The sequence below is a fragment of the Suillus paluster genome (assembly GCF_016628075.1).
Source record: "Suillus paluster strain FC165 chromosome Unknown EDB91scaffold_10, whole genome shotgun sequence".
In the NCBI taxonomy this organism is placed as follows: domain Eukaryota; kingdom Fungi; phylum Basidiomycota; class Agaricomycetes; order Boletales; family Suillaceae; genus Suillus; species Suillus paluster.
Window position 1 is genome coordinate 106,033 of NW_024537570.1, and position 20,805 is coordinate 126,837.

The following is a 20,805-nucleotide window of genomic DNA, read 5'->3' on the forward strand; positions in this document are numbered from 1 at the left end:
TTCAGTAAAGACAAATTGAACCTCATCCTCAGAGACAATCAGCTCAACAATATAGTCCATGAGCCCAGCCTTTGTGAATTGTGGTGGCCTCGGTGTGAGTGCACCATCAAGTGTTTGCTGGCTGTAGAGGATGTATCAGTAATATTAAGTGACTTCGCCATGAAGTGAAAACATATGTCCTTCACCAGAGTTCTTGACATCAGTTGGAATTGCACACTCATGCATGGGAATTCCAGCAGCCTAACAATGACTTTCATAGGTTGGAAAATGCATCTTTCCGTTTCTGATTTACATGTCATATGTCAACATGATGTCATAGTGAAATATAATCATGACTTACCTGGCTATATGGATGCGAAGAGTCGAGATAGAGCCCTTGAAGAAGCACTGGTGCTCAGGAACATTCATAGTGCTGAGGTCCCTAATATTAGAACCCAACTCGTAGATAGAGTAAATAAGCCCTTACCGACACAGTTCATACCACCAACCATCCTCGGCCGCCTTGGTGTGGGGATTTATATGTCCCTTTTCCTGTGTAAATACAGTCCTGATGTCAGATGTACGATCAACTTTCTTGATAGCTGCACAAATCTTTCAAAGTGAAAGTCAGTAAGGGTATCAAGGTATTATTAAGAGAAGAAACACTCACAGCACAATCAGCATCTCCAAAGGTCTTCGTCTTCTTGAATGCTTTGTTGTTATCTTCATCATCTTTACCATTATGGTCGTCACCGTTATAATCGCTGTCACCATCACCATCATTGTTGTCATCAGGGTCATGTGACTCAGTCAGCTCTTCATTGATGTCTTCAACAGCCAGGGCTGTATCTACACATTCAACATGTTTTTGAGCATGGCCTGCAATGGTGGACCCGCTATGTTTGGCTGGAACTATAGGAATGGACTCCCGCACTTTTTCTGAGGGTTTGCTGGTATGGCCAGAGCAATGGGCCCCAGCTATCACAGAAACAGGTGCATGGCCAGAACAGGACAATTGAACAAAAGTGTCCAAGGTATTGCGAGAGGATGAGGCATGAGGGGCAGGTGCAGAGGAAGGGATAGGTACATTGTCATCAACATCATGGAAGAATTCAATTTCTGATGCATCCTTGAGATGCCCATCAGCAGCAACAGCACACCCTGACATAATGGTGGGAGATTGGAGAGAATAATGAGTGAATGCACACATTTTATGCTTCGCAGCACCAGGGAAACACTAAGCATGAAACCAATCATTTCCATCTGCAAAAAGATGATCAACCAAGATCAAACAGCGGTGGGGACCTTCAAGCACGGAGATCAAATGGATCAGACTTACAGGAAATACAAGAACCATGTGAGAAACTGAGGGTGCCATGCTTCGCAGTGCCAGGGTAACATTGAGTGTGAAACCAATTGTTTCCATCTGCAAACAGAAAATCAATGAGAATTGAACAGCGGGACCTTCAAGCTCTGGAATCAAACCAATCAGGGACTTACAGGAATCCCAAGAACCATTGAGGATCATACAACTCCAATGTGAGCAAGGGTCCGAGGAATACTGTTTGACATCAAAGGACATAACAGAGAATGGTTTCAATGTGTTTGGACCCATGCAAACTAGTTCGGCATTATTATTCAGACATAGAACCAGAAACTGGACAGCATGTTTGGTCCTACCTGTCATGTGAATCTGTGACTGAACGTGGGTCACATTCATGCAAGTTCATGTTTGAACTGGAGTTCTGGACTGAACTGCAGCATCACTACTCCAGACACAAGTCTTGTCTTGTTGTCACCTCTGCTCCTCTGCTTCCAACTCAGGGCTGCACTTTAAAACTTCTATCTCTTGTCCTTTCTGCCCAACAAATCCCCTCTACTCTTATTCTTCCTGCCATCTATCAACTTCCCCACTCCAACTGCCTGCTTACTAGTTGGCCTGCTGCTAGTAGTCATTTCCCTTTCTACCCTCAGTTGGACCAAAGGGGTCCTATTGTCCTATTGTCGGACAATGTTGGCTCCACCTCAATTTCAGGGCACATACTTGGCTAAGGGTTCAGTGCAAGAGCTGAAGCCAAGCTCTGACCCCTCCACTTCCTTCTCTGAGCACAGTATCTAACTCCTCCTCCCCCTACCTGTTGCACTCAGTAGTTCAATTTTGACTCAATACTGATTTATCAAAGCATGTTCCTAGTGTTTTATAATCATATAAATCAACTGGAGATGATCTCAGAATCCCTGAAGCTTGTGTGAATTATGATATCTCTGTTTACCTGGTGACCCCCTCAAAGATTAAATTTTCTAGCCTTCCCATGACTTGCCTGCCCTTCAAAAAAAAATTCCAGAGGGCTCTTAGGCCCTCTGAACATTGTGGTGTTCTTCATTTTGCCTGAAAAAATCATGTTCCCGAGATATACAAGGTCCTCCTCCCCCCTCCTGGCTGATATATCTTGCTGTACTCAATTTTAACTTAAAACTAATGCCGTAAATGATGGTCCTGAGGTTTTCAAAGTGTAGGAAATGATTGGTGATGATCCCAGAATATCTGGAGGTCAGAAATATTGAGATATGCCAGGTAGGCTAAAAAATAAGTATTTTGGCCATATCTCCACAACTAGACTACTATTTTCTTTGATTGTTGGCTCATATCATTCCTGGAAGTGCCCTCCATGTTATGTATCAGCCAATCAAGAGAAATATTTTTCAAGTTTAAAATGTATTTCTGAAATGACCCTTATAAATGTTTCAACTCATATGGATAGGTCCATAACCCAAATCGTTAGTGTCCATGACATTGATCTTAGCAAAGCCCATCATAGCACCATCAATCTCCTTCTGAATGTTTTCAATTTCTGTTTGAAATGGAGATTTCTGCACTACTTCAATGATGGACTTCTGAAATTATTGTGATATTAGTTTCTTTGAGCTGAATTGAGTATTTAGCAATACTTGCCAGACCTGTGGCCTTTGCCTTCTTGGATTTCTTCACAGTCTTTGTGATTATGGTCATGTGGGACTCCTGTTCCTGTGTGAATCTGTGAGTTGATCCCTTATTTGAACATATGATGCTTGCCTTGCTGCCTTCTGTAATGATTGTAATGTTCTTGTCTGATTTCTTATGCTTGGTCTGAAGAAAACACTGGTCAGAATGGTTAGCTGGTCATATAAGTTTTGTGATATTTACCTTGGGCTTAGAGGGCAATTTCTTGTTCTTATTCTTCTTGTTCTCATTCTTGTCTGAATCTTCCCCATCCTACATTAAATAAATAATAAATAATCAACTGCTTATTTTCAATAAATTCACATACTCTGTCTTTTCTTCCCTACTTCCAGAGTCAGCCCTTGTGATGAGTGGTGTGTTACTAGCCAAAGTGTCCATGATGAGGGCATGCTGCTTCAACTTGTCAATCAGATCTATGTAAATGTGTCAGTCCAAATAAGCGCTCGAGCACTTATTTTTGCTTGCCTTGATCCATGAACTTGGTCAGCCAAACACCATTTTGCTCCACCTGCTTCTTGCTTTTGTTCAGAACTAGCTGTAATGCATTTCTTTCTTCTTTGTCCTTTGTCTCTGCCAGCACTGACTGGGCCTTGATATACTTCATGTATGATGGTACAATATCACTGAACTCATGCATGTAGGTGCATCTGTGGTTGTCATTATACAACAGCATCTTCACTCCAGAGGCTTTGCTTTCCTCTGTCCATTCAATATTGTTGTAGTATTGCCCTAGTCGAAGGGGCTCTAGAGAAGAAGGGACTATTAATAAGCATTTCACTCCTATGATGATGGCATGTTCACTGCTGCAGTTTAGAAGTCCATGCTTCTTCATGTCTGCTTCTAATTGCTTGGGTAAGAAATAAGTGCTTGAGCACTTATTTTGAAAGCATGTCTGAACTCACCACTTCATCCTTTGCCTGGCTTTGACCAGTCTTGGTGGGTAAGAAATAAGCACTCAAGCACTTATTTTGAGGCATCTAAACTTACTGTTTTTTTCTTTGTAAACTAAACATTGTATATCAGAATAAATTAATTTGATTTTTGGACTTACATCTTGGGCATTCTGATTGTTTGTCTTTGTTTGGTGTATTTCCAAAACAGGAAGGTAGAGGTATGAGTTTAAGTTGTGCATTGACATAGCCATAGCTTGCTGACTGTATATATAATACCAGGGACAAAATAAATACAAATACTAGACTGTGGGAATTTTTAAAAATAAAACAAAGTCTTAGTAGTAAGAGTCTGGACTGTATATGTAATATAAGAGACACCCAAGTACAAATTGAATGACCAATAATAGACTGTGGGAAATTTAAAAAACAAAAACAAAGTTGTAGTACTATTCAAGGAGAGTCTGTAAGTGGTCTTGCAGCATGATGTAGTAAGATCTAAAAGAGATATGAGCAAAATACTTGAAGAACATTAGTGCATGCATCTGATCCCATGGTCTAGTGCCACCAGTAATGTCCTGTTCTGATGCTTTGTGAATATAAGCGCTCGACTGCTTATTATGAGGTTACATTGGGCAATCAACATGAACATATGCTATCCACTACTGCTTTTGTCCCAGCCATTCTTCTACATACCACAGTAGCAAGTCCATTCCATTGCTGTGTTGTCCCATCACCAGTCTTTTCATAAGCCAGTTCATAAACACTTTTGTATTCTTCTGTCAATCAATCTTGAACCATTTTTGGCTGTCTCTTGAAGTGCTGAATATCTGAAAATTCCCAATGCTAAAGGAATTAAGATGTCTGGCCACTTGCAGTTTGTCTGTCCTATTACTAGAGGCCCATGGAGCTCATCACCACATGTTGGTACATGGCATTTCTAACAGATCCCCTTGTGATGATTGTATCTGATTGTGTCCTGACTTTCTTGCTGGATTTTCCATTGCCAGACATTAGGCAATGGCATGGGTAACCCATAGGTATCCACAAGCTTACCCACACCTGTACCCACCACTTACCTGCACCCATGGCCCAAGGGTATGCTCAGGTATGTGTTTTGACAAAGGCATATAAGGGTATGATGGGTATATAACCTGTGGCAAGTAACCCATTGTGGGATGTCAGTCAGCAATGACCTAGTATTTCCTTACTGTGTGAACCATGTGCAACTCACATTGCCACTTGCCATCCATTCCAGTCCTGCTCAACCTCTCAGTGATTGAACCCACACTTGTGCGCACAGACATGGACTATGAAGAGAGTCAGCTGACCTTTAGATGCACTCAACTTCAATCAGCCATGTGCATTCCTTGTCTTTCTAGCTTGCTAATTGTCTGTCAGCCCTCATATCTATCTATTCTTATTCACTTGTGTATAGTACATGTTTCTATGTTGTTCCTAACAATTCTAGGCTTTGTTTCCTCTTATATTACTTATTATGTCATTCTAAATGACTCAGACAGACTACACAAGTATTACCCTTATCTACTTCACTTAGACTTACAAATGTTGCACTTGCACCTCTAGTGTGCCTCAAGACAGTTTGAACATTCCTAGTGATTTTATCCCCTTGTTACTTGTCCTATAGCTGATCCATACTTAAGTAGTGTGTGCCTCTTGTTGAAAGCCAGTTAATTCTCACTCAAAAGCCATATCTTTTGTTTTCCTCTCTCTCTCAATTGTCCTGTGCACTCCCTTAAAGTCTCCTATTCATCTTCAACCCTTGTCAGAAGTCTTCTCTATCCATTGTTTGATTGGCCAACTTTACAGTCAGTCAATCTTGTCTTTGTTCAACTTAGAGTGATCTATATTAGCTCAAACACTTTGACTCATTGCTGCACCCCTCGTATTTTATACAAGGGTTGTGATTTGGTTTGGTTTGTTCTGCTTCCCTTGGGTCAAACTAAACAATATAGGTCTTACAACTACTTGATCAGCTGCAGTTGTGCTAAGATCATGGTAGTTTCTATAACCCACACTGTGACCCACATATTCATGTAGATACATATTTATGTAGGTACAATGGATGTCAGTAGTATCAACACAATAATGACTAAATCTTGATAGCATCCCAGCTGTTGACCAATTGATCTTCCTCACCATTGACATCATTCAACACAGCAACTATTTTGACATTGTCATCTTGCACCAATCCCAACTGGCTCCAGATCCCAACACACAGCAAGGCCCAAGTTGTCTGTGAACATGCAAGAGCAGCAGCCACCTGTGACTAAAAATACATTTGACATCAATGGACATGGCTGGTGTTAATGTGAGTAGCAGTATTATAAAAAACCAGGAGAAAACACACTTAGAATTGTCAGATAATCAAGCACCATGCAGAAGAGACACAGATAAGTTTTTTGGTGCTTGTGCCACCACACAATGATGTTGGGGACATGCTTGCACTTTGTGCTGAAGTATGCAGTAACTTTATCTAAAGAGACCAAGTTCTTAGGAGCTGTAAGAGCTGGGACATGTTGTCTTTTTTTATGCCTGTGAGAGTACATCAATGCTCACAATTATGATTGAACAATATTAGACATACCTTTTGAACCTGTGATTCATGCACACTATACACTGACTCTCCATCCACTGAACCAATTGGCATGTCAGCATATGTGAAGTCAAAATTGTGGCACACAAGGTTAGAGGCAGTCTGAATCCATTCTGGCTCCTATCCAGCTGTCTTGAAGTAGTTGAGTTTGTGACACAGATGAAGCACTTTAAAGGGAGTAGTATCAGTATAGTGGATACCACAGAGTAAATTAAAACTTACCCATTTCCATGCAGTCTGTTTGAGAAGAGTGGGAATAGTACCTGTCCAAGGTTTTCTTGCCAACAGTGAGAGTAGCATGAATGGTGGTATTCAAGTTCTTGTTGGAGGGATGGGTAGTGAGTGATTTGTCAATGTGATCAATGTCTGGGATTGCAGTAGCAAGGTTTGGTGTGGAATGGGACAAGTAGGTGGTGGTATCCTTCAAGATCTGTATTGGTGTAAGCTTGAGGAATTAATAAATAAGGACTGCTTGACTTACCACTGTTAAGATTGTGCTCAAGGGGAGGAGAACTCAAAGGGCTTGGCTTCAGCTTGTGTGCTGTGCCCCTGTTAGGAACTGTGCTCAGACAGAGAAGTGGAGGGGTCGGGGCTTAGCTTCAGCTCTTGCGCTGTGCCCTTAGCCAAGTACATGCCCCAAATTTGGAGCAGGACCGAGAATGTCCAATGATAGGATGTGCAGACCACTTTGGTCCACTTTACAGGTCAGGAGGTAAGAGCTACTAGTGGTGGTCCAACTAGAAGCAGAGCAGGGGAAGCAGAGGAAGTGCATTGGGGCGGAGGGGAGCAGGAGGATTGGTTAGCTAGGTCAGAGAAGTAAGAATGAATACTTTAGAGCACTGCTCTAAGTCGGAGCAGAGAATCAGAGGTGACGACAAGGTAAACTTGTGTCTGGAGAGAGCAGAGTCCTACAGAGTATTCCCACTAGTAGAGACTGCAGGAAGACCAGTAATATTAAGACTGAGGAGTAGCTAAATACATGGTATGTTTTATATACTTCTAAGTAGGAGGCAGTGACCAGTAGTCCTTGGTATGAGGCTATGTACCAAGTATACAATTTGTAAGTATTAACACAGGTGAAAACATAAGTCAGAGCGGATATCAATATGTACGTGTTGGATCAGTAGTCAAGCGGTTATAGGAAGTACCAGTGATCTGGGAAGTAAGTTTTTATGTGTCAACGGGGAAAGTATATACCTAAATGGGGAAAGAGGTTCCAGTGGAGTGGAGACGATACAGAAGGTAACCAATGAGGCAGTCGAGCGGGAGCATAGGAGCTGATGCAGGAGCCGACTGGATCAAGTGGAGGGTGGATGGAGCGGAGGTGACAGGAAAGTGGGCGGGGTGTAAGGTCAAGCGGAGCAGATATCAATATCATTGGAGCGGTTGGATCAGGTATATAACAGCCCCTTACCCAAGTACATGCCCTTAATTTCCAAGAGGTAGGAGAGAAGTCTGATGGAAGTCTGGGTAAGTCCAGAGGTCAGACATAGGGGGAGTTTGGTGGAACTCCAGAGGGTCAGTGTTAGAAGCTAACACACAGAACACACTCAGTGTTGGGAGACAACAACTACACATTATGAATACCTAACACACAGAACACGCTAGAGAGAGTATTGTAAGAGACGGCGGGACAACAAGAAATGAAAGAACATACCTCAGTGCTGGGAGACAACAACTGAGGTATGAGGAAATGAAATGATGCGTATTATATATGTGAATGCACATGATAGAGTAGAAAAGGAAATGTATGGTGTGCAATGACAACGATGATGATTCAACACACCCCCACAACAAGACATTGTTGCAATTAACGAGAGACGAGAGAGAGGCCACATTGATGATGAAGATACAGAGGGCGAGGAAGACATTTGGTGAATATATCAGCAACATTCTTGTGAGTGGAGAGCCATTCGGGTTTGAATGTGCCATCTTCAATGTGCACGCGAATGAAGTGGTAACGGAGATCAATATGCTTAGTGCAAATATGATTAGCAGCTTCCTCCAACAAGGCGATGGCCCCGGCATTATCAGCAAAGATGTGAAGCGGTAAGGCAAGAGGGATTTTCAGATATTCAAAGAATGAAGCGAGCCAGAGGCCATCCTGAATGGCCACAGTGAGAGCCATATATTTGGCTTCAGTGAAGGAGAGTGCATGGGTGAGCTGCTTTTTAGACGAGTGCGAGACGGGACCTCCATTGAAGAACCAAACATAGCTTGAGATAGAAATGCGGTCTTCAGGGTAACTAGCCCAGTCTGAACCGCTGAAACCGTGGAGCTCCGACATTGCAGCTGCACCCCCATAGTGCATGTGAAGGCCAATCGAGCCAGTGAGGAACCAAAGGACATGTTTTGCTGCTGTGTAATGATGAGGTTCTGGGGAGCTGTTGTGTTGAGTGGTTTTCATGACAGCAATGGCTATGTCGGGACAAGTGTACATGGCAAGGTAGAGTAACTCTCCAACAAGCTTACAATATTTGGTAGTGAGATTCTCGATGTGAGGGTGAACATCGGTATCACGACCAAATGGGAAGTGAGGATCCATAGGGAGAGTGATGGAATTGCATCCAAGCATGCCATGCTCCTCAAGGAGACAGGTGATATAGTCCATCTGATGCATCCAGAGCTCGCACATCGTCCAGTTCCGCTCGAACTGAATGCCGAGATGTTTTGATACTGGACCAAGGTCAGAGATACCGAATCGTTGTGCGATCTGTTGCTTGATTTGACACAGGAACAGGCAGTTGCTAGCGGCTGCGAGTCCGTCATCCACATGCCAAGCTATAATGCAAATGACTCTCTCCCCCTCACTATTGACGTGATCATACACAAAAACAGCATAATCAGCCTCCACACGAAGAAAGTCCAGACAAGTCAGAACTTCTCACAAAAGTTCATACTAATTGTAGGCTGCCTGTTTCAGGCTGTATAGTGATGACAGGAGGTGGCAAACGAGTGATCTGATATCAGGTGTAAAGCACTCAAACCCAGGTGGTTGGCGCATGTACACGTCCTCTGTTAACTTTCCCCACAGAAAGGCACACTTTGCATCAAATGCATCAAGCTCCCAATTGTTGCATGCAGCGAGTGTGAAGATGACCCAAATAGAAGCTGCCTTGGCAACCAGTGCAAAGGTCTTACCGAAGTCAATGCCTGGCACCTGAGAGAATCCCTGCGCCACAAGGCGAGCTTTATAGATCGACCCGCCTTTCAGGTCTTCCCGGAACTCAAGGACCCATTGGCAACCAATCACCTTTCAATTGTCAGGGAGGGGAACAAGTTCATAAACCTTCATCTCCGACATCAGATTCATCTCCCACTTCATGGGGGCAAGCCAGAAATCCTGATCAGAACAATGCATGGCCTCATCATAAGTATTAGGAGGAATCTTCATGTTGTAGCCAGGAGCCTGTGGATTATGATGAGAGTCACTGAGGATAGAGATGCAGGCCTGTTTGGTGACAATGAGATTGGCAATGACATGAGGGAAGCCTACAGTCTCAGAATCAGGACAAATTGCATCGCCATCAAGGGCATCATTGTTGGTAAGAGGATGGCAGGATGTGGGGAGAAGAGCAGGACAAGGAAGAATGGGGATTGGGGGTACAGAGGCATTGGGGTCATTAGCAGGAGGAATACCTTGGATGTGAGCTTGCCTCAGGTCTCGCTGACGGTCAAGATGAGCTGCATCTGCAGTGAGCTGTTCCCGGTATTGTCATCCACGCTCAGTAGGCTGTTGAACTCTACCAGATTGACGAGAAGGAACAACTGGTCCAGGAGCAGGAGGGTCGAAGACATCTGGGCATGGTGCAGCATTATTGTTGTTGTCATCATCATTGCTATCATCAGGAAAGGGGTGGGAGGAGAAGGATTCATTGAAGATGACATCGCGGGAGTTGAAAAATGTGCCAGTGATGGAATTGCGACAATGCCAAGCTTTGACTCCTGGTGGATAACTGTCACGAATTCCAAACACAAATCATTTTTCATTCCTCGGCTTTCCTCTGGTTACTTCTAGTTACCAAACCAATCACGTGACTTCACTGCCTGTCACATCTTCACCTCTTCACATATCACCTGTTGTTTCTCTGATTGGTTCCCCTACTCCACGGGCTAGAACAATCTTGCTTCCGAAAGAAGTACTGGTCGGATCTTGGGTTTCTGTTTAGTCACCATCTTACTCACCACTTATATATCACGATGTCATGATCAGTCATCCGCAGTATTGTATGACTCTTTTCTCATTGGTTGATTTCTTTCATACTCAGATATCTCCTATTCAATGTTATGTATATAAGAAGGTTAGTTAGTGTAAGTACTACTCAGACTTAACCTCTTCATTTCCACACTGGTAGTAGACCTAGATGTTCACGCTCAATACTATCTTGTTCATCATCATCCCTCTTGACTGAGTCCTAGTGGTTGTGTGTTAGTCTTTACCATTTGGTGAACGCTAGTCATAACAATAACCCATAAACACTGCCTTGCGAGATCGTGGCCCTAGTTTTTCCTGTAACTCAGCAGGGATACACACAAAGCATTGTGCACCAAACACCTGAAGGTGTGAGACATTGGGCTTCGTGCCATGCAGCATTTCATAAGGTGTCATACTGTTAAGACCGTGCTCAGGGGTAAAGCGGAGTCTGAGGGGCTTGGCTTCAGCTTGTACGCTGTGCCCCTTACCCGAGTACGTGCCCCTAATTTTGGAATGTAGTCCAACATGAATTCTATGGGTTCTGACAGGATGTCGGAACGGAGGTCCTCTGAAGGAGGACCGACGGACTACTAGGTGAGTGCAGGAAAGTCAGGCGGGGGTTGTTCCACCCGACAGGAGGGAGGCGGGAGACTATTGTGGTTGAAACCAACAGTAGAAGCGGAGCAGAAGGAACTGCTTGGATGAAGTCTGAAGCAGAGCAGAATGGAGGGGATGGATGTGAGAGTGTGGGGTCTAGTTCCGACGCACAGGAAGTTGGAGGAGCGGAGGCGGAGGAATGGGGGAATGGGGGAATGGGGGAACGGGGGAACGGGGGAACGGGGGAACAGAGGATTGGAGGATTGGAGGATTGGAGGATTGGAGGATGGCCAACCTAGGGAGTCAATCCCCTAGGCCGGCTTAACAGGAGTTGACTAGGATCAGGCCCAAGTCAAGAAACAGAAGAGCAGGGCTTAGAAAAGGTAATATTCAGACTGAGTATCTACAGACAAATGTACATAAGTTTATATACTCTAAGTGATGAAAATAGCATAGCAGAAGGCTATGTGCTGAGTGTACAGAATTACAATAGGATGACTGAGACATACGAGAATAAGGCTCAGGGAACAGTATGTACGTGACAGATCAGAATCGCTAGGGTATAGGGATTACCAGTGATCCGAAAAGCGGAACTATGATACTAAACGGGGATAGGACCAGTTGAGTGGTTCCTAGTCTAGGAGTGGACCGGTGAGGCGGTCAGATGGACTAACAGTCGGGTGGGGGAATACGAGCAGAACTGAAGGACCCCCATGGGTCAGAAAAGCGGAGGGAGTAGGAGTAGGATCGGGCAGACCGATAGGGCGGAGGAGCGGAACCCCAGATAGGGTCGGATGGAAGGGGTATGGGGTCGGGGGACATAGGGGTAGTGTCGGAAAAGCGGAATGGGGTTGGGCGGAGGTAGCAGGGCTAATCCTGCTGAGATGCACTCCGTGCTTTGTTGGGGAAGGAGGAATGGAGCGGACGGGGAAACAGGGGGTCAGACCAGGGGTGGGGATGTTCACAGGTGGTATTGGAGGTGCTCGGATCTGGTATATGACACATACCAGGTTCAAGGGAGCAAGACTCAGTATGGTTGAAGAGATAAGCTGCACAGAGCAGCTTCACCCCAAAGGTTACAAGGTAGACGGGCATGATCGAGTATCACATACATTCGGCCCTCAATGGTGCATATAACCCATTCTGCTTTACCATTCTGTTGGTGAGCATATGGTGCTGACAGTTGGCGTATGATCCCAGCTGATTCAAGTTCCTCGGTGAACGCTGCATTCAGGAACTCACCCCCATTATCCGAGCGGAATACTTTCACTCGCAATCCCGATTGATTTTCCCAATGAGTGCAAACAAGATGCCATGCATCAATAGCCTGATCCTTTGTCGCAAGGAGCTGGAGATTCAGGATGTTTGTATGGTCATCAAGAAAGATGATAAAATAACACTTATTGTGGGTTGAGAGAACGGGAATTGGACCGCAAAGATCAGAATGGATAAGATCCAAAAATTGAGTAGCACGAGCAGACTCTGATGGGGGATGAGGACGGCGAGGATGTTTACCCATGATACAGGATTCACACTTGGAAAGAGTAGATCCAGCAGACACGGTAGCACCAGTGGTAAAGAGGGGCAGGCAACAAACGGCTTCACCACCAATGTGCCCGAGACATGCGTGCCATAGGTCAAGACTCGGTGTGACATGAGTGAACGCTGAAAGATCAGGAGGGGATGGTGGGATGCTCGGTGCAGTAATGGAGTGCTGATTGGAGGGAGCAGGGAGAAATTTGAGGTTGACGTAGCATAAGTTGTTTGCCATGGGAATAGCTCCTAATTCAGTCCCTTGATAGACAAGCTCGCAGCGAGGAGGTGATGCTCGAAACACACAGTCCCAACCCTTGCTAAGAATCCAGCCCACAGAGAGCAAGTTTAGCATCACCGATGGTGCATGTAAGCAGTTTGATAGACAAACACGATGTCTGGCTCCACCGATTGACAGGATGGCGACGCAGTCTCCACGGTCAGATGTGGACAAGCTCCTGTGATTAGCTGTACGGATGGTAACAGCATCTGCAGTGGAGTATGACCAGAAGTATGACCGATTGCAGATGAGAGTTGTGGTAGTTCCTGAGTCCAAGATCGTGTTGAATCCTGCAGCAACAAGGCAAGAGAGAGCCACAGAGTCTGCATCTGGGAGTTCAGGTATTTCTGCAATGGAAGCACAGGAGAGGTCCGCTAGGAATGAACTAGGAATGAATTGGCCGCTGCTTCAGTTCCCACAAAGGCTGCAATGACTGTCAAGGGAGGTAAGGCAGTGGGTGTAGGAGCAGGAGGAGTGACAACTGCGACAGCAGCTGTTTCTTTCTTCTTGTTTTTCATCCAGGGAGCTTGTCCCTCCATTCTGCCCCCCTTTGCATAGCAGTGAGCATGATCGTGATTGCCCTTATTTCAACCAACAGTGGTGCAGAAGATTCCCTCCAGATTATGGCGGTGCTTCTGCAGGCCCGTGATTGAGTTGATATTTCCAAAGGAAGATGAAGAGGTTACTGTATTGGCATACTCTGAGCCAGGATGTCTGCCCCCACTCAGTATTTGCTCGTCAATCATCCGAGCCACTTTGGCTGAGATGCGTGCAATGCATGCATCAAAGGCAGAGGGCATCACAGGAGCGGGTGAAGGGGTAACTGCAGTAGCAGCACCCAGAGAAGTTGAAACACGGCTTCAGCATCAGTATAGACCACCCCCATGTGAAGGAGACATTCCCAAAGCACCGAGTGCTGCCTGACGTAATTAGAGGCATCAGCAGCATTGTGCATCTGTAATGTATAGAGGCTCTGTCGAATGACATGTTGAGACCCCATGTTGATATGACCAAAGTGGTCTTTGAGGGTTTTCCACACGTCACGAGCAGTGACCTTATGACTAGTGGAGACAAGCTGTTGGATGGTGACAGACAGACGGCAAGTGATGATAGCTTTAGCTTTGAGATCCTTAATGAGCCATTCACGAATGGCAGTTGTCTCAGTCGCTGTAGGACTAGCGGGATTGACTGCAACTGGCTTAAATGAGGTGCTGCCCAGGATGTCGTCCAGATCAACAGTTTCTGTGATGTGACACCACTGGTCCTCGATTCCCAGAGCATAAGTGACTTTGCATCTCCACGCAAAATAAGTATCCGGACCCATCAGTTCTGGGATGTGATCAAGTTTCCTCATGTTGAAGGAAGATGATACAAGAATATACCGAGTTGCTAAAACAGTTGTGCACATCAGTTATAGCTCAATGGATTTCATGTAGAAATTGCGGCTCATAACCTGTTAGAAGCTAACATACAGAACACGCTCAGTGTTGGGAGACAACAACTAGACATTATGAATACCTAACACACAGAACACACTAGAGAGAGTATTGTAAGAGATGGCGGGACAATGAGAAATGAAAGAACATACCTCAGTGTTGGGAGACAACAACTGAGGTATGAGGAAATGAAATGATGTGTATTATATATGTGAATGCACATGATAGAGTAGAAAAGGAAATGTATGGTGTGCGATGATGACAATGATGATTCAACAGTCAGGAGTAACTAGAGTAGGACTACTACGGACAAGTCCAGAGTAGAAACAGAACGGAGGTAGACTACCCTAAGGTAGAGCCAGAGATATAGTCTAATGATTGAACCCAAAGACTTGGAGATGGACAGGAGGTAAACTTACAGCTGTTTGCATATGTAATGGTACTGGCGCCTCGATGTAAAATGAAAGATGACATAGACCAAAAAAAGACTTACGTAAATTTTACAAGAGTTGCATACCACAATCATCAATATCATGGCAACAGAAAGATCTCGTCCGATTTGAAGCTTGCAGCTATTCGTCTGCATGAACAAGGAATTCTTAGACTCTGCGAGATCCTCGACTGTGTTGGCTTCTCCTGCATGTCATTTTATAGAATCAAGAAGCTCTACAACGAGACTGGCAATGTTGTCAAGCCAAGGAGCCAATACACTGGTCGTCCACGTGTTTTCAATCTCGAAGACCTCCATTTTGCCCCCGATCCAAATGCTGTTGATGACCCTGAGCTATCGGAATTGGAAGATGTTGATGAGATGTCAAGGACACTGCCATCGTCATCCGAGCTATCGGAGTCATTGATGAACTCTGCACTTTTGAATGTCTTCGGGTCACAACCCACGTTGTAGTAGATTCAGAAGCTGAGATCTGAGACGTCACGGACTCACGGTACTACAACTCAAGCCTTCAAAATATCATCAAGTCCTTTTGTGGTCTATGTTATCAGTTGTTTTACATTGAGGTGCCAGTACCATTACATTTGCAAATGGCTATAAGTCCGGAGAGACAGGAATGAGCAGGAACTAAGATGATATTCAAACTGAGGAGGTACAGAGTTTTACAGGAGTTTATATATTGTAGGTACCAAGTAAGTAATCAGTCAGCATAGTGAAAAGCTATGTATGAGGCATGTGGAAAGTCTATTAGTAAGTATACAACAGATCAATGAAATGGAGTTGGAAATGGATGCAGAGAGACGGATCTGTAAGCAAGGCAGAAAAGTGTATAACTGGTAACCACAGAAAAGGAGGTCTTAAAGGAGGTAAGCATAAGGTTAGGTTTAGATCCGGAGATGAAATTGGAGCGCTGGACAGAAAGCAGGGCGGAAGTCCGGGTTTTACAGGGGAGGATCTAAAGTTCCAGGTACAGAAGTGAGGGATATGACAACCACTAACATATCACACAATTGTGTAGCTATCTTCTACTCTCTCTTGCTGAGCTCAAAGTTGCACAACCCAAATTTGTGGTCCTCAGTGAAATCATCCAGAGCTTGCCAATACTTGATTGCAAAGTCTAACATGACAAATGTTATCATAGCACTTGCTCAACACAATTTTTTGAGAAAAAAAGTACATAGCACTATTCATTGACATTGCAGGACTATTTGATTCTAAGAGACTGAGGCGATTCGTGATGATTTGAATGTACTAGCTCAAATGTCCGAACACTAAGTGAGTCTGAACTCGTGGGTACATCTAGTAGTGTCAGACAAAAAATTAGAAAGATTTCAAGCGGCTGATTTGAGTAAGAACACACCATTTGAACACTCGAGATAGTATCTTGCCTAGAGAAGTATGTTCCTTGACAATGTGACGGTTCAAGGATACTAAGGCCAGTCAAGAGATCTCGTAATTCATTCATATTCATGAAGGGTACACTTCCTCTTATATTTTTTGAATGCCCTTATTTCCGTGGCCAGCAATATCCTTGACTCTTTTTGAAGTGTGATTTGATCTACCATGAAGTCGAGGTGCTGCATCGGTATGTCTTCGATAGGTCTTGGGTATTTCTGCCTTCGATATTGCTAGCTGGATGACCACTGTCCGTTTGGACTACCACCAGATGGACAGTGGACATCCAGCTGGCAATGATGGCTACCTACTTACTGAGGATGGTTGAACAAAGTTGTGACTCTAGTGTGACACCCACATCCGCGAGAACACATATATCATCAGCAAAAGTGCCCAAACCTGACGAGGTCTTGGATGGCCTAACAAGACCATACACGACCTTGTGAATATTGGAGGGCCTGCGATGCCTTGCGAGGAAATAGCCCCGTCTTGGATGGCCTTCTGAGAGTGCGTCTAGGATGGCTTTTCAAGGGTGTGCTAGGTAGGTTGACCTTGCGAGGCTGCTAAGGCTTTCGAAGCTTGCAAAGGTATACTAGGCCTTGCTAGATCACTCGAGACTTGTGTACATTAGAAAGCCTTATGAGATCACTTGAGTTGTGTGTACTTTGAAGGGCCTCAAGAGGCAATGCATTAGTGTACAGTATCAAGATACATCATGTGTATGAAGTCCAAGTCCATATCAGTAAAGTCCAGAGCGTGATCAAGTCGATGGCAGCGGTCAACAAGCAGCGAAATGATGAATGAAGAATGAAGCTGCAAGAAAGTTTGTAGTCCTAGTAACCATTCTTGCGTCGACCAGAAGTTCTTTGTGGGGCGTCCAGAGCCGTAGTAGCTTTCTTTTTTCCTTTTTGCTTTGAGGGCTGAGTGAGGGGTGGAGGGGTGAAGTTGTTGTCATTGTCAGTCAGATCTGACAGTGGGGATGAGGTGTGTGGAGGTACTGGTGCGGTCGCTGGCCGGGACTCCTAATCATGACATCAACAGAGTAAAAAGAGAATGATCATAGTGACATACCCCAATCATACCCAACTGCTCAGCCACAAGCTCACCTACTGAATCCTCATGCTCATCGCGAGTAGTACAACGAGGTTTCGGCTTCGGTTTCGGCTTTGGATGTGGAGGCTGGTCCTCATCGTCATGGTGAACAGAGGCACTTGCAGGATGGTGTTGCTTGCTTGACCGAGGTCTTGATTCCTCTCCATCAGAATCTGCAGGGCCTGCTCAGATCAAAGCACGAGCTGTATTGTGGCCAGCAGCCTCAGTGGAATACCGAGGCTTGAACTTTGGTGGCAATGGGACGTGGGGATCGGACTGGCGCCGTTCATGAGCATCAGATTCTGAGCAGTGGGTTGGGTTTTGAGCTGGTACCAGTTCATCTTCTTTGTCATCCGAAAAAAATACACCATGATGGCGCTGGGGCAAGGACTTCTTAGGTAGTGGGTGCTGTTGTCCACCCTGTCAAGGGTGAGTTGGTAGTAGTGCAACCTCATCATTGTCGTTGTCATAAACTGAAGCATGGTGTCGAGTGTTGGCCTTTTGAGGATGTGGTGAGTCGAGGTCCTCACTTGCTTGTTGAATTCATTTGGGTGCACGTGGGATATCCCCTTCAGGGTGGCGCTCTGCAGGGTGGGTGTGCTTGCCACTTGTTGAGGGCTCACAAAGCTCATTAGGGTTGCCTGGATGTGACGGTGGTGAGAATTAAACATCAGTAGCAATATCACATACCATTTGATTGAGCTAATGCAGAACGGCGTGCGGCTCGCTGAGCATGAATTTGTGCGATGTCGTCATCGCTTTCCTTTCACATGAGCTTGGCAGAGTGTGAGTTCTCCTTGGTTGGTTTGAGGTGCCTGTGAACAATTAGAACTGAGCTAACCATGCAGAAAAATGTACCTGTTCCACCACGCAAGGGTGTCTTTGACCCATGGATCGTCGTCGTCGTCGTCTAGCATTTCAATGATAGCCCAGAGGAGCTCATCCAAGTCCATGTCGCCAATACACCGTGTCCAGTGCTGAGCGCTGCTGATCGTAAAGTATGTCTATGGGTTCATGAGAGGGGCATTGATACCAATAGCAAAAGAGCTAAACTTACGATAATGTGAACATATGCGATGATGTATTTGTTAACAGCCGTCAGTCCCCATGCACAATTTTTGGATGGCTTCGCAGAGTTGCGAACATTTGACGAGTCGTTTATGACGGATGATGGTCCAATAAAAAGATGTTTATAAAACTATAGTAACTTCGTTATAAACTTTAAATGATAGCATAAAAGATGAAGACGCACCCTCAGAACAATGTGGTTTCGAAACAGGCTGTGTGTCTTCTCAGCAGCGTCATAAATGCCATGTTCATAAAAGAATGTTGGCCAGTTGTGTGTCATCATGGTGATTTCGCCAGCTTGCAAGGCAGCCATAGCGCTGAAAATAGTGACATCAGTACAAAGAATGAAAAGTAAAACATACATATGAATCAGGGTCCTCGTCAAACCAAACCAACTTCTTCCGAGGGCAAAGTAAACAGGCCAACTGCGGGTGATTGAGCCCACACGTCGACTTATCCTCGATTTCTGGAATTGGCGGGTCAAGAGCATCGGCCTTACTATACATATTCAGCCCAATGTATTGCAGGCCCTTGTGCTTGACGGAGCTCAAATTGGCCGACCTGCCGTCGCTCATACCCTTCGATACCTATCATGCAAAAGATCAGTTGTCAGGGTCAGATTTGAGTAGAAACAAGCGCATATATGCACATATAGTTACCATTGCAATGATCATGTTGAGTTTTTTGCTTGATATGTGGTCGAGCTCGCTCTCGAGACCAGGAATATAGTCGATGATGCCATTGTAAAGTAACAAATGCCGATTGGTGACATCTTCAGGTCTGTAGCGAGTTAGCTGTCATGTGAGATATATATAAGGTACATACTGTTTCAGGATGCGCTTACCCCCTCGGTCAAATTGAAGACTGGTCTTGAAGGCTGCGGAAGGTATGCCAAACATATCCAGAAGGCTCGAAGTCTTCCTTCCCGCATTTTGGTACAGCTCAGTGTCATCCATTTTCGAATCTTCGTGTTTCCTGCTGCCAAAGGTCAAAATGTTATGGCACAATTCAGATTACAATACCTTGTTGTGTGCTTGCAAGAGCCTGATGATATGGAACTGATGAGGTCGTTGGTGCTGGTGTCACTGGAGGAATCCTTATGCTTGCGTTTGCCAGGCCTTGATGGTTCTGGTGACTCTGACCGCTTATTCTTGCGTTTTCCAAGTTTCACGGGCTCTGGAGAGGATCTGATGGAAGAAACGCTAGTGCTTCGTATATACATTGCATCCAAGTCGGGGGGATCAGAAGAGCTTGACGACGCGCCAGGACAACGATGTGAAGACATGATGGTGGTTAGACATAAGGGTTAGGGCATGGGACTGATATCATTAAGTTCCAAATATTTGGTTATGTTGACATGATATTAGGTCACATGATTATATGCACTATATGCGCAACAAGAAGTACAGAATTAATTCTACAGTTACAATGTGAGTGCGTGCAAGTGTGTGACAACAAAAACAGTATGACTATGAGAGACAATGTCCATGGGAAGTGATATAACAACAATGCACCAAGCAATAACGATAGGATGTGAGAAATGAAGCTTGAAGGCGGGACTCATTCTAACTTTAATGCTTCTACAGCAGCAGGTAGTGTCATGAATGCGTCAACATGTTTGAGTGGTACTTCGGCAGTCATATTCCTGAAGCCACAATGAGGGGGTCATGTATAACCATTCTCCCACTCAAACTTCTCCTGTAAAACGACAATTGAAGGAGTGTCCTTAAACCTGCCATGTAGTTGCACAGGTTGCACACTGACACACTGAGGTGCATCCCTATAGTCGGGGTCAATGCAATAATCAAGATATACAAGAAAACACGTACTTCGAGGTGGCCTCACAGACCATGGTAACATCTGGGTCTTCCTTGATGACTGGTGGTGCGTTGACTTTCCCCATTCCCTCTGCCTCATCTGCACTATTGTCATCTTCAGTTGAGCGAAAATTTGACGCGTCCTTCAAGCGTAAAATGAGCTTCTATAATGTAGATATCAGTTTTTGAGAGTAATTCAGATAATAAAAAGATTACTTACCAATGGTCCTGGATGCTCGGGTGTGAAGTTGATTGTGTAGGTGGGCCATCCAGCAAGAAGGTTATTGATCTCCATTACAACCACGTGGTCATGGAAGAAGGAGGTTCTGTTGGCCAAGTCGAGAGGTTCTTCAGTACTGGTAATAATAATAGCCATTAGAACGAAGATTGAGGGATAGAACAATCAAATAATGATAATCAAAGTGTTAATACACCACTGGAAAATGCCATCTGA

At 44.7% G+C, this 20,805-nt stretch overlaps 6 protein-coding genes across 6 annotated transcripts; all 6 read right to left on the bottom strand.

Annotated features, from left to right (window-relative positions):
* Positions 1 to 462: 462 nt before the first annotated feature.
* Positions 463 to 1,497, bottom strand: EDB91DRAFT_1079482 (uncharacterized protein; the record flags this gene model as incomplete). The annotated part of the gene is made up of 4 exons (XM_041315132.1): positions 463 to 591; positions 650 to 1,216; positions 1,319 to 1,405; positions 1,480 to 1,497. The coding sequence occupies 4 exons, from the start codon at positions 1,495 to 1,497 to the stop codon at positions 463 to 465; spliced, it is 801 nt and encodes a 266-aa protein (XP_041180302.1).
* Positions 1,498 to 2,724: 1,227 nt separating this feature from the next.
* Positions 2,725 to 4,124, bottom strand: EDB91DRAFT_1079483 (uncharacterized protein; the record flags this gene model as incomplete). Its single annotated transcript, XM_041315133.1, has 8 exons — positions 2,725 to 2,831; positions 2,938 to 3,106; positions 3,164 to 3,232; positions 3,284 to 3,393; positions 3,476 to 3,827; positions 3,883 to 3,912; positions 3,968 to 3,985; positions 4,032 to 4,124. The coding sequence occupies 8 exons, from the start codon at positions 4,122 to 4,124 to the stop codon at positions 2,725 to 2,727; spliced, it is 948 nt and encodes a 315-aa protein (XP_041180303.1).
* Positions 4,125 to 6,698: 2,574 nt separating this feature from the next.
* Positions 6,699 to 6,923, bottom strand: EDB91DRAFT_1048255 (uncharacterized protein; the record flags this gene model as incomplete). The annotated part of the gene is made up of 1 exon (XM_041313385.1): positions 6,699 to 6,923. A coding segment is annotated over one exon (225 nt), but the record flags the coding sequence as incomplete, so codon positions are not given.
* A 10,284-nt stretch (positions 6,924 to 17,207) lies between these two features.
* EDB91DRAFT_1245248 (uncharacterized protein) lies at positions 17,208 to 17,819 on the bottom strand (the record flags this gene model as incomplete). The annotated part of the gene is made up of 3 exons (XM_041322515.1): positions 17,208 to 17,396; positions 17,446 to 17,648; positions 17,702 to 17,819. The coding sequence occupies 3 exons, from the start codon at positions 17,817 to 17,819 to the stop codon at positions 17,208 to 17,210; spliced, it is 510 nt and encodes a 169-aa protein (XP_041180305.1).
* Positions 17,820 to 18,314: 495 nt separating this feature from the next.
* EDB91DRAFT_1016905 (uncharacterized protein) lies at positions 18,315 to 19,484 on the bottom strand (the record flags this gene model as incomplete). The annotated part of the gene is made up of 6 exons (XM_041312498.1): positions 18,315 to 18,470; positions 18,524 to 18,664; positions 18,719 to 18,831; positions 18,893 to 19,121; positions 19,194 to 19,328; positions 19,356 to 19,484. Coding segments are annotated over 6 exons (903 nt in total), but the record flags the coding sequence as incomplete, so codon positions are not given.
* A 610-nt stretch (positions 19,485 to 20,094) lies between these two features.
* Positions 20,095 to 20,727, bottom strand: EDB91DRAFT_1245250 (uncharacterized protein; the record flags this gene model as incomplete). The annotated part of the gene is made up of 4 exons (XM_041322516.1): positions 20,095 to 20,179; positions 20,228 to 20,314; positions 20,364 to 20,515; positions 20,572 to 20,727. 4 exons carry the CDS (start codon positions 20,725 to 20,727, stop codon positions 20,095 to 20,097), a joined length of 480 nt encoding a protein of 159 aa, XP_041180307.1.
* Between the last annotated feature and the right edge of the window lie 78 nt (positions 20,728 to 20,805).